Source organism: Trachemys scripta, chromosome 10 (genome assembly GCF_013100865.1).
Source record: "Trachemys scripta elegans isolate TJP31775 chromosome 10, CAS_Tse_1.0, whole genome shotgun sequence".
In the NCBI taxonomy this organism is placed as follows: Eukaryota; Metazoa; Chordata; order Testudines; family Emydidae; genus Trachemys; species Trachemys scripta.
Window position 1 is genome coordinate 33,492,645 of NC_048307.1, and position 12,625 is coordinate 33,505,269.

The 12,625-nt window shown below is 45.9% G+C and overlaps 1 protein-coding gene across 2 annotated transcripts in view; it reads right to left on the bottom strand.

The window, feature by feature from the left end:
* Positions 1 to 9,641, bottom strand: part of ADCY9 (adenylate cyclase 9) — a 185,169-nt gene extending 175,528 nt beyond the window's left edge. For both annotated transcript variants that reach the window (XM_034783827.1, XM_034783826.1), the window contains exon 1: positions 6,662 to 9,641. In XM_034783827.1, the coding sequence (XP_034639718.1) occupies positions 6,662 to 8,363 (1,702 nt within the window). In that variant the 5' untranslated portion in view covers positions 8,364 to 9,641. The remainder of the gene's footprint in view (positions 1 to 6,661) is intronic.
* Between the last annotated feature and the right edge of the window lie 2,984 nt (positions 9,642 to 12,625).

Here is a 12,625-nt window from a genome sequence, read left to right on the forward strand (position 1 = left end):
TTCCAGAACAATACCTAAATGAATGAATTTTAACCAAACGTATATAACTTCAACCAGATTAGAACACAGGCAAAACACCTGGATTGGTATCAGATATATCAAATGATAGATTTTCTTTTATTTTGCTAAAAGGAGTACTTGTGGCACCTTAAAGACTAACAAATTTATTTGAGCATAAGCTTTTGTGGGCTAAAACCCATTTCATCAGATGCATGCAGTGGAAAATACAGTAGGAAGATGTATATACACAGAGAACATGAAAAAATGGGTGTTGCCATACCAACTATAACGAAAGTAATCAATTAAGATGGGCTATTATCAGCAGGAGACAAAAAACTTTTGTAGTGATAATCAGGATGGCCCATTTCAAACAGTTGACAAGAAAGTGTAAGTAACAGTAGGGGAGGCTTGTTGGAATCCTAGCCTCCCTCCTAGAAGAGGCCCAATGAGCCACCTATTGACCTCTAGAGCACAAAAGGAGATTCCCCCCAATCACTCCCCAGCCAAACCCTGCCATGCCTCTCCTGGCATTAGACCTCTCAAGGTCTCCAGGGGCAAGGCCTTCTTCCTAAGGATTCGGGTATTCCAAAGAAGAGAAAGCATCTGCATGCACATGTGCAAAGGCGCATACACAGATGGATAGGGGAGGGGAAATGCAGCAGAGGAGGGAGGTACTCCCCCGCCCTGGATTAGATTAATCCAATTAACTTCAACTGTCTTCTACTTTCCACTTGGAAAATAGGATCAAGCAGAAATTTGTAATTATGGTGACTATTTTTTAAAAAAAAAATTATATTCACAAAACACCTTGCCTGATTAACTTCAATTTTGGTGACAGAACTCTCATTTTCATTGATATGTCTCCAATGCTGACAACTCAGGATTTTATTGTGAGTAATGGCATTTTATCACAGTAACATGATTGAAAAAGCTCCCACTCCAGCTTCCTAGTCATCTAAGGAGATCTCCAGCAAAAATGGGGAAAGAAAGACTTAACTGCTTGAAATTTCTAAATCAGACACACCCAGAGAATTTTTTTTAAGTTTACAAAAAGCAGTCTCAGCATGTGTTCCAGAAATGTAAAGTAGCTAGTATCAAACTTAACAAGCCCACCATTCCCACTATGGCACTACAAACAATTAAAAGAGGCAATATAAAAAAGCAAAATAGAATGGCATTAAGAAAATCTTAAACTAAGCTGAAGATCAAGAGGGAAGAGGAGGAGCTTGAGAAATGAAATACTGAAGAGTAAATAAATCTTATGTCTGTTGTTACAGTTAGCACTACAATGCTAGAGCAGAGTGCTAATATCCTAGGATTACACCAGTTCAACAATTTTCTCTCTGTCTGTTATCAACTCATTCCCACAGAAGATCTACTCAGGAGGTTAAGGAAAACTTCCTATTACTGCATCACCTCACAAACACCCATCTTGCCACTCAGCAGGTCCTGGACATAGGACTAGGGAAGAGAACAAGCAACCATCGGAGACTTCAATCCTACTACAGAAATCTCTCTGAAGCAGGACTGAGATTCCCCACATATCTGTACAAAGTACTGCTGCCATGCTAAACTGATATCAGTGCTGTTTCTTTATTCTGTTTTATTCATGTTCTTATGCCCACCTAACACTGTGGTATCCTTCCCCTGCAAAAGAGGTAATGAGGAGACAACACACTGCAGAAAATACACATCATAACAGCTCTCAGCACTGCTGTCATGAGGGAAAGGGACCATATCCAACACCCAGTGCACACAGATATGATTTTGTTTTGTTTTAAAAACCACATACATACACACTTTTATTTCTGTTTGCATATATACACATTATATATATATATACACACACACACACACCTCTACCCAGTGGTGAGCTGGAGCTGGTTCGCACGAACCGGTTGTTAAATTTTGAAGCAGTTTTAGAACCGCTTGTTAACCGGCTTCCCTGCGGGGGTGGGGGCGGACGACGCTGCGCCTCTGATGGGCTCTGGACGGGAAGCATGTAATTTCTCCTTCGGTTGCCAGGGGGCGCTGCGCTGCAGGAGCCATGTGGGTTGCCGCCTGGCCCTGTTGCTGCTGCTGCTCCTCAGACCTCTGGCCCTGGGGCTCCCGCTGCTGCCTGGTGGGTCCCCGGCTGCTCTGTTGGGCCTGGGCTGTGTCCTGCTGCTCGGGCTGTTCCGAGCCGCTCTCCCCGTGTGGGTACCTGCACTCCCTGCCCGCAGCCAGGCCCTGCCACACCCCCTGCCCTGTCTCCAGCCAACCCCTGCTGCACCCCCCTGCCTGAAGACAGCCAGCCCTGAACTCTTCTGTCTCCAGCCCTGCCGCCCTCCTGCTCGAAGCCAGCCAGCCCTTGCTGCACCCCCCTGCCCTGCCCGCACCAGCCCCGCACCCCCTGTCCGCAGCCAGCCCTGCCGCACCCCCTGCCCAGTCTCTAGCCAACCCCTACTGCACCCCCCTGTTGAAGCCAGCCAGCCCCACATTCCTCTGTCTGCAGCCCTGCCGCCCCCCTCTGCCCGAAGCCAGCCAGCCAGCCCCGCACATCTGTCTCCAGCCCTGCCGCCCCCCTGCCCAAAGCCAGCCAGCCCCTGCCACACACCCCTGCCCTGCCCGCAGCCAGCCCCACACCCCCTGCCTTGACTGCAGCCAGCCCTGCCCCCCCTGCCTCCAGCTAGCCCTGCCCCATGCCTCTGTCTGCAGCCGGCCCCACGTCCACTGGTGCCCTGCAGTTCCCAGGGCAGTAACCCTAAACCCTGCTTCAACGAGGGAGGCAGGGAGCAGCTGGGACCCACACATGTGCATACCCATCCCCCGCCTCCCCCCCCGACCCCCAGGGAGTGGCGGGGACCCACACATGTGAAACGGAGCTCATTTCTAGATCAGGCCCATCTATTTAAAAAAGAACTTCAGGTAGAATTAACATACATCCATATTTTCCCGGACATGTCAGGCTTTTTGGGTCTTAAATCGCCTCCCGGGAAAATACGTATGTATGGTAACCCTATTGGTACAAAAAATACATACTGTGAAACATCCCTTAAATCAGAACTTTTTATAGGGAACTGTTTGTTAAAATTTTGTCAGCTCACCACTGCCTCTACCCCGATATAACGCTGTCCTCGGGAGCCAAAAAATCTTACCGCATTATAGGTGAAACCACGTTATATCGAATTTGCTTTGATCCGCCGGAGTGTGCAGCCCGGCCCCCCCGGAGCACTGCTTTACCGCGTTATATCTGAATTCATGTTATATCTGGTCACGTTATATCGGGATAGAGGTATATATGTAAAGAACAAGTAAGAAGATCTAAGTAAGAAGTATAGTTGCTGATCTATAACAAGAGAAGGGAGAAAAAAAACTTTATATATTTCACATTTTCCTCATTAAAGTAATTGTTCCATGAACAGGGTAGGGGGGGCACAAGTGAAGGGCGCTAGAAAAAAATGTATTCATTGGTACTGTCTTTCATCTCTAGGTCCCAGTTTTAATCCAAACACCTTTAACTTGAAAACTAGTCCATTTTCAAAATTTAGTTAAAAGCAGGTTCTACGCCTACTGGAGTCCCTGCCAAATTTTGTGCTTTAAAAAATTCACATTTCCTTATTTACCCTACTTCTTTTCTCTTTCACTGTTTGTGCAAGTCTTTCATATAGCGACAGGTGAAACTGACTACACATGAAATACTGTCAAAGGCACGAAATAAATTGGGGAAAAAAAACATCTTTCTAATTTTTTTATAATAATTATAAGTAAAAAAAAAAGAAAAATGTGATATTTAATTTGATAACATCCCTTTAAAAGACATTACCATCTAATCTCTGTTTGATAGCATAGTAGGTTAAATCCACTTCCTATACTGAGAGGAGTCTAACTCAAGTGCCTCCACAAAATTTAACAGCAGCACTATAGCATAGAGAGGCAGTCTTTCAGGCAGAAAACTCTTAAGCCATTTTTAGGTCAATATCAATACCTTAAACTCCGAAAAGAAAACCACAGGCAGCCAGTACAGACCATGAAGCTCTTGTTAAATGTGCTCATAGCAGGATATTCTGGTTAACAAACAGGTTGCTGGTACTGCACTAGCTGTCAGTTCTGAATGGATTCAACGTGTAACCCTGTGTACAGCACATTTTAGTAATCAAGACTGGAAGAGAGAAAGGCATGAATTACAGAGGCATGGTCAATTTGGAAAGAAAAGATTTCTAGCTCCTAGCCAAACACAAATAAAAATAAAAAAAACTTGGCTACCATGGACAAATTATCATCCAGAGATAACAAAAGGGATTCTAATCAGACTCTTATGATGCAAACGTGTGACATACACAACACACACACTCAGCAGGACAGAATTTTTTTTAACCATTTCTTCTTTTCCCCCAACCCAATAACATCATTTCTGTCTTACAGATGGAGCCTCAATCAATTTGCCCTTGTTCACAACCTCCTAGTCACCACCAGATACTGTGAAAAGCACTATGAGAGAGGAATCTATAGATGAGTGTAATGAGCATATTGGAAACAATACAACCCATGCTTCCTTACTAATCCTCTTAATGGCCTTCTATACTTATGTGAAGACAAAATGGAACCTCGAAGACCACAAGAGAGCAACCTCGAGGTAGAGCAATTATTGCTCTACACTCCACTTTGTGATCTCCTTGGAAGATAACAAATTCACATAACAGTAGCACCATCAACTTTTGCTGTCATGCACAAGTGTATGAATACCACATTGTGATCAATGATTCTGAAGGCAGCAGATAGACCTAATAAGACCAGCAAGGGGATTTAATCTTCATCCATTACTAAATCCTCATCCACCAACACAAGGACAGCTTTGAAACATACCTATCTCAGTACACAGTTTGACAACAATCAAGGAATCAGAGTTGTTTATCCACAACCTTTCCAATTACCAGAAAGGCCAGAGTCAACCTAGGTCAGTAGTGGGACAGCTTTTCCAATATCTGACTTTTTAAAAAGTATATTCTTGCCTATCCCTCTTTAAATGAAGCTTAAAGATTTCAGTATCCTCAGCTGTCAATTGTATCAACACTTTTTACCAGCATCAAGTAAAATAAAAATCCCTGACCCAAACTCTGAGTAAAATAAGAAGCCCTGATTCTGCTTCAATGCCTCCAACTGTGCCTTCAGAGCCTCCAACCACCTATGTTACCACCCGTTTCTCTCTCTAGCACCCCTTCCATCTACACTTCACACGTCATTACCTTAGCATCGCATCTATAAGGACAAATAACTCAATGTTCTCATCAAGAAAATGGGTAATATTTTCACCATAACAGCTCTCTGCCATATGTGATTTGACTTTGCCCCTCTGCTCATCTATTATACCAACTCACTGTCACTCACTCACTCTACTACCCCATTGTTTTGCACTACTCTCCTAATGTCCATATTCACTGGCCTACCCATGAGCCTTCTGACCTTACTTCTCACCTTGTTACCACCAATAATCAACCTTCTTTCTCCATATGGTTCCCACAAGTTCTGCCCCTTCATGTCCTCCACAAGCTCTTGTGTACAATGAAAAAATATAAGAGCTGTAAAAATCATGCCTAACCTAAACAATCTCAAATACTTTTTATTTTCTGCTACATTCCACTCCTGCTCTCATTTCATCTATTATCCAATTTCAACAGTAAACTCTGCAGGGCAAAGAATGCATCTGCACCACTCGCATGACATCGTAGAAACAGAAAATGCTTGTGATGTATGCACTCACAATGCGGCAGAGTTTTAGATATCAGAAAAGATATATGTTCAAAGACAGATGCAGTTAGATCCACAATACTTCAATCATTTATACATGCACTCTCAAGCATTCTTTTCTTTATCCAAAAAAAATCAAGGATTTCTATTTAAAATGATCACCAAAGAAAAAGTGAATATTAGACATCCATATAAACAATGAAAGATATTGGAGAGATCTATTTTTCCTCTCTTAATACCAAGTTTGTATTTGTTGCATGTACCTGAACTTTTCTTAGAGCCACAAAGATTAGAGCATTTATTAGCTCAGTGAACCATCTTGAGTAGTTTTTTCCAACTCCAAGTTTTAACTCCATAGCTGTAACAACTTGCTATCAAACTGCCAGCTATACACACTGCTCAGTTTTCTTCTATGAATCCATGTGTCATTTCCCACCAAAATGCCTATTCAGATAGTAAATAACTAGGGTTAAGTCATTTTCTTTTTTTTTTTTTTAAGTGGTTAAAATCCAACTTTCAGTACCAAAACCTCACAATTTTTATACATAAGCCTGCAAAACACACATGCCTTACATGCCTTATGTATGGCACAAGAAGTTAATTAGGAAGATGTCGCACTGTATTGAAACAAGAACATTTTGTTGAATAATGAAGACATTTAACAGTCTACTTTCTATTATGTGACATTCCCACATGGGAGTTAAGGAATTTTGAAGTCAGCAAATATTGCAAGTTCTTTAGAAGTTCTTTCACACCTGTCATCCCTGCTTGAAGTGTCACATTCTGCAGTTTCTGTTAAGTTGCTGAGTTCCAGCTTGTACTGGTAAATGTAAAACCTACTCAATTTGCCTAGGTCAGTAAAGCACAGGTCAGTTAACAGGAAACCTTGTACATTCCCCTTCATTGAAGATTCATTACACAATAAAGCACATACCTTTTAACTGGTCAGCTACCACACTCTGGCCAACTCGTTCAATCACCTTTCCATCCTCCATTTCGTAACGGTCATCCAAATATTTGGCAGTAGCTTCCGAAATATGAACCTTTCCAGCCACTCCCAACTGCTCCATTAGATTGGCCAAGTTGACATCATTGGACCACACATCAAACTTAAACCTCCTCATCCCCAAAATGCCACAAAGGACTGTCCCAGTGTGAACTCCAACTCTCATGTTCACCATTTCTTTTTTCTCTTGGCAAAACTGCTCTATGGCTTTAATCATACCCAAACCCATCTCAATGCAGCAATAGGCATGATCCGCTCGGGGCTCTGGGCATCCTGCTACACAATAATAACAGTCTCCCAAAGTACTTATCTTCTCACATTTGGTGTCCTCACACAGACGGTCAAAGCGGCCAAACAGATCGTTCAAAAGCCCCACCAATGCATGGGCAGATTTGTTTGCACTCATTTTAGTAAAGCCAACAATATCCGCAAACAAAATACTCACTTGTTCAATCTGCTGCATTTTAAAAGGACGGAATATAATGGGGGTTTTCTGTATAGAGGGTTTTTTCTTCCTGTTTTTGGGGCTTGAGGTGGAATGACGTTTGACAGAGTTCTCACTTTCGTCATCCCCCTGTTTCATTAAGTCATCAGCTATTATTCTTGGCATCACAGAATGAATCATCCTCTCTTTCAGTGCTTTTTCCACTTCCAAATCTTTTCCATGCATGATTGATTGCCCCACTTTCAAGAATGTGCTCCTTGATCTGACTTCAGACATGATAAATAAATGAATACCGATAGCATGGATACAGATGTGAAGCAAGGCTTTACTCAGCAGTTCCCAGTAAATTACACTGGCTCCAAGGGGTGCGAAGCAGTCCTCATCACTGAAATGATAACCGAAGGTTTCAAAAAGGACTGAGTAGGATAGTCCCAGAAACAAGCTTAAATACAAAGGTAAGTGCATTACTGTGTAGAGCAACAAGAGCACTTCAACACACATAGAAAAACTGCCTACTTGAGAAAGGCAAGTGTCTGTGGCTCTCACAGGGGGAGTATGATTGGATGTGTCATCACTTCCTGAGATAGGTGTCAAAACTTGGAACTGTGGAGCCAGCGTCAAAATAAAAACCAGGAGGGTGAGGATCAGTGAGGTCCACACATAATGCTGAGCATAGGTCTTAGTGAAAGTGAACAGAAAAAAGGCTACACATACTAAGAGGAAGCACAGAGCTGGCACCATGAAGACAATCAGTTTCTCTCTCATGTGGATTCCAAAATATATACCCCAGAGGAGACAGGCCACACCTATGTAGAAAAGGGCATAGCGAAACCTACGCTGGGTCTGCGGGAAGCATCTCTCCATACAGGCCTCTTCCAGGTTGTTGGAGTCGAACTTAGGGTTCCACCACTTGGAGGAGGCTCTCTCAAAAAGCTGCGGCAGCTTCTTCTTGCGCAAACCTGCACCACTGCTTCCCCCTCCTCCTGTTGCTCTGCGGGCACCTCCTGACTCCCCAGAGCTGCTACAGCTGGAGGAGATGCTGTACTTGCAATGCTTGGAAGAGGAGCAACCCTGGTGCTGTTTGGGGTTGATTCTGACCATCACACTGTTACTGTCTCCACTGGAGTCACAGCTCACCTCAGTGCTGTGGTGATGCAGTAACTGCTGGTGTGGTGGGGAAGCCATGTTGTCAAATTTTCTTTAAGCACTTTAGGAGATGGGTCCTTAGGACTTTACAAACAATAAATAGAGTGATCCTTTAACTTTCTGACTTGGGGCTTTTCCTAGGACAGTTGCTTTTAAATTCCTTGAGAAATCACTGCCTGTTTAAAGAAACCGCCAGGCAGGCCCACATGATTCAGTTACTCATCCTTCAAACGGGGCAAGACAAACAGGAGACTGGGAGCTAGGCAGGCCCACATATTCCAATCTAACGCTGTAGTAGATATGTCCGGCGGGCTGTCCACAAACTGGCCGCGATTTGTTCCAAGTTAGTTGCAGTTTTGCTGTCACTCCCCAGGTCCTTTCCAATAAGTGCAGATCAGTCTCGGGAGAGTGACAAGCAGTCCCCTTCGGGAAAAGATCTCTTCTCCATCTTTTTTGCAGCTTACCGAAGCGGAAGGGAGAAAGCCCCTTGCCTCCCCAGGCCAGGCTGTTAGCAGCGTGTGGCTCTCACCGCGGCCACACCATCCCCACTCCTGACGTTGACACGGAGGAACAAACCCGACTTAGCCCTGTCTGGCTCCCGCCCGCAGCCCGCGCTGCTCCGGCAGGGCCGAGGCGGCCCAGCGCTTGGTGCTGGGTTATTTTCCTTGTCCCCAAAATTCCCCTCGCACCAGCAGCCTCGGGACGCCTGGGAGACGCAGCCGCCACGCTGTGGTGCAGCAGCCGCCGGCCTGTGCTGCTCCCTGTCGCCCCCAGGGGCTGGCGCGGCCGTTCGCACTCGCCGGGGTGGGGGCTCCACTCCCACCGGTGGGGCCTTCGGCCTCGGAGCCGCCCCGCTCTTTCCTGACGGGCTCCCGGCGCGCAGGGACCGGCCGGGAAGGGGGGGTCGGCCCCCGCAGTCCCGCCGGAGCGCCGTGGAGCGGCAGCCCCCTCAGCTGCCAGCCGCCCAGCTCCGCCAAGGCCAGGCGCAGGCGCCGCCAGCCGGGCTCACCGCTTGGGGCGGCCGCCGCCTCCGCTCGTGTCTGCGTCCGGGGGCCGCGGGGTCCCTGGCGGCCCCGGCTCCCTGCTGGCGAGTTAATTCAATTACCCTTCTGGCTGGGAGGCGCCGTGCCGCCGAGGGCAAGGAGCTCCGCGCCCGGGCGATAGCGGGGGGGCGCTGCCGCCCGCTCCTCCAGGCGGGGGCGCCGGGACCGCGGCTGCCGGCTCAGGCGCGGCCGTGGGAGTGCGGGTGCAAAGGGGTGCGGGTCTCCGCCGCCACCATCTTCGGCTGCGGGCTGTCACTGAACGGGCTGAGGGCTCGCGCAGCGGCGCTCGTGCCCGTGCCACCCTCCCCCGTGGCGAGAAGGCGGGCGCGCGCCCCAAAGACTGAGCGGGGGGGCGAGCCCGGTCAGCGGGCGGCGCTGGCGCTAGCGCGCGCACCCGCCCCCAACCCGTGTCTGTCGCGCCGCCGCCCTTGCCATCCGGGGCAGGGGCCGCTGGGCCCGGGCGGCGCCCCCAGGTTGGAGTGGAGGGAGCCAGGCTGGGTGCCCGGTCCCTGCCTCTCCTGGCGAAGCGCTCAGGCTGCGGACCCCGGCCCAGACCCTCCATCCCCTGTGCGCACAGTCTGCCGCAAACGAGGGGCGCCCTAGCCTCACTGGGCGAACTCCCGCCTGCTCAGTCCCACCGTGTCCGGCGGGGCGCACGGAGCTCGGGTGAACTCACTGAGGGTCCCGCCCGTGCCAGGGAGAGGCGCTTGGTCTTGCACAGCCCGAATTGTGAGGATAGGCCAGGAGGAAGAAATTCAGTTTGACCCTCAGATTCTAGGCTGTGTGCAATGGGCAGTTAGAAAGCCATTTCCTTGGAAAGGAAGCATGTTTGGTATAGCACCCGTCACAGACCATACACCGGGAAATCCATGCTGCTATTTTTAGAGAGTAACATTTTGCAATAGAACCATTCTCTGAGGCACAGACCTGAGTTCTCTTCTTGGTTTAAACTTGTTGTGTGACCTTAAACTAGTCACCCCTCGGGCCCGGATCCACAGATGTAGCTAGCTAGGCTCCTAACTTTCAGTAATTGCAGTGGAAATCATGAGCCTAAATACCTTCCTGGAGCTGTGCTTCAGTTCCTTTGTCATTAAAATGGGTACAATAAAATGCTCACCTATCTTCACAAGAGCATGGTGAGGTTAAGTTAATTCATGTTTCTAAAACTCCTCTTCCTAAAATGGTGACTGTTACACCATTGCAAAGTATTGCTGATTTATTTATTATTGGGTCATTCTGCTGCCTGAGTTCCTTTTTCTGTTACTTGCGCTACAACCACACATCCTCATGCCATCTTACACACATATCTCAGTACTCCTGGCTGACCCCCTGAATCTGTTTGTCTCTCCCCCTAGAGAACAAACCGTTGTCTTAGAATAATTTATTCAACAAAATAAAATAATAGATTTTATTTTTCTATTTTTAAAAATGGTCAGGCAGAAATTCACTCCGGTCAGAGATAATAACCAGGATCTCACTCATCTTTTTAGGGGGGGTTCTCTGTCATTTTTCTTGCCTTAACCATGTTTTCCCTGTCATGTTTTCTGTTGTTTTTCTTTATTTTTTTCCCTCTCTCTTCAGTGGAGGCTGGTGAAATATGAAAAATGGGAAGGAAAATCTGACGCACAAAGGCAGCTCAGCAGACGTTAAGGATATTATAATCTGACTCAAATCAAACCAGGCAAAGCCTCCTTTACATCCTCCACCAATTCTTTTCCTTTCACTCACTTTCATGTCCATGACACTACTCCCCTCACACACTTTACCCTGATTCCTTCCTAATGGTCTATTCCCCTTCTCTGTTCCAAGGGACCCTGCCCCACTTTCTTCATAACCCCCATTTTCACTGTCTAGCTGCTCAGATTTCTACAGCTATGGAATTTTCTAGTCCCAAGATTCCATCCCTTCTACTATTAATGGGACAAGACTGAAAATAATGATCCTATTCTGGTACTCATAGCTGGAACCCCAAGTCATCATACCATGTTATATAAATAACTACTTTATTAGCTGTATTTGTACCTGAACCTGTTTCACTCTCAATAAAATTTACTACCTTACAGATAATTTTTCAATAGGGAAAGAGATTGTATTTGCATAATTAAACAAAGTACACAACAGCAGACTTTCACTTTTCCATGTTCTCAGCACAGTGAGAGAATTAACTAGAAATTCACTTTTTTTTCAATTGCCCTTTCCCTTCCTTCAGCTCTTTAGTATGTAACGGACAGTGTCCTCCTCACACACACTCTACCATGAATTCTGTTATCTCTTCCTTCCTGATGGTTCACATTTTTCCTTCCCCACTGGCTTCCCTGCTGTTGTCACTGCATTTTCTTCATTTTTTCCCCTTTCTTTCTAACTGTCCATTTTCCATCTGCTATTCCCAGCTATCACTCTCAAATCTCACTCCCAAAACGCCCAGCCCCACCTGCCATTCCTAACTGTCACTTCCAACAGTCCCACAGTCATGCCTAACTGCTTAGTTCCCATTTCCCACTCTCAAGCTGCCCAGTTCCTAACGGTTGTTCCCATATATCTAACATTCCCAATTGTCATTTGCAGCTGCCTAGCATCCATCCGTTCCTCACAGTTGTCAGTTTCCTACTGACCATTCCCCAGCTGTCCGCTTCCCAAATGGCCAATTCCATCTGTTAAGCCCTAATGGAACCTTCTTGTCACAATATTCTGTCCCTGGTGCTGTTACAAGGATATCAAACAAAATATTCTCCTCATTGTTTGAGTAGCAAAGAATCTCTCTCCATGTGCGTTAATTATAATGAAGTCTTTGAAGATGAAGACAGTGATTTTTTTCTATTTCCTTTTAACTTGTTTAGCAATTGTGCAATAAAAGGATGGCACAATACTAAAATACTGTTTGCTGAAAAAACCTGCCCTTTCTGAGGCATTTAGATACTATGACAGTCTACAATGAGCAATTAAGATGAAATTAATATTACTATTATAACTGGCCCTATTATTATAGATAATAGCTTCCATGATCAATATCTTACAACGAAGACTTGCCTCTGTGAGTATCACTCTTATGTAAGCCAAGTTATCAAGAAAGAAATCCCTCAGCTCAGGATGCAAGGGAGCAATGTGGCTTTCAGAGTTTAACTATTAATTGGTATATTTACTCAAACCCACGGCCTACCTTTAGAATTATTTGTGTTCACATCTTTATCTCACACATGAAGGTAAATACCATTTATCATGGAAGCCTAGAGCCATGAAGAAATCATTAAATTAAAAGAT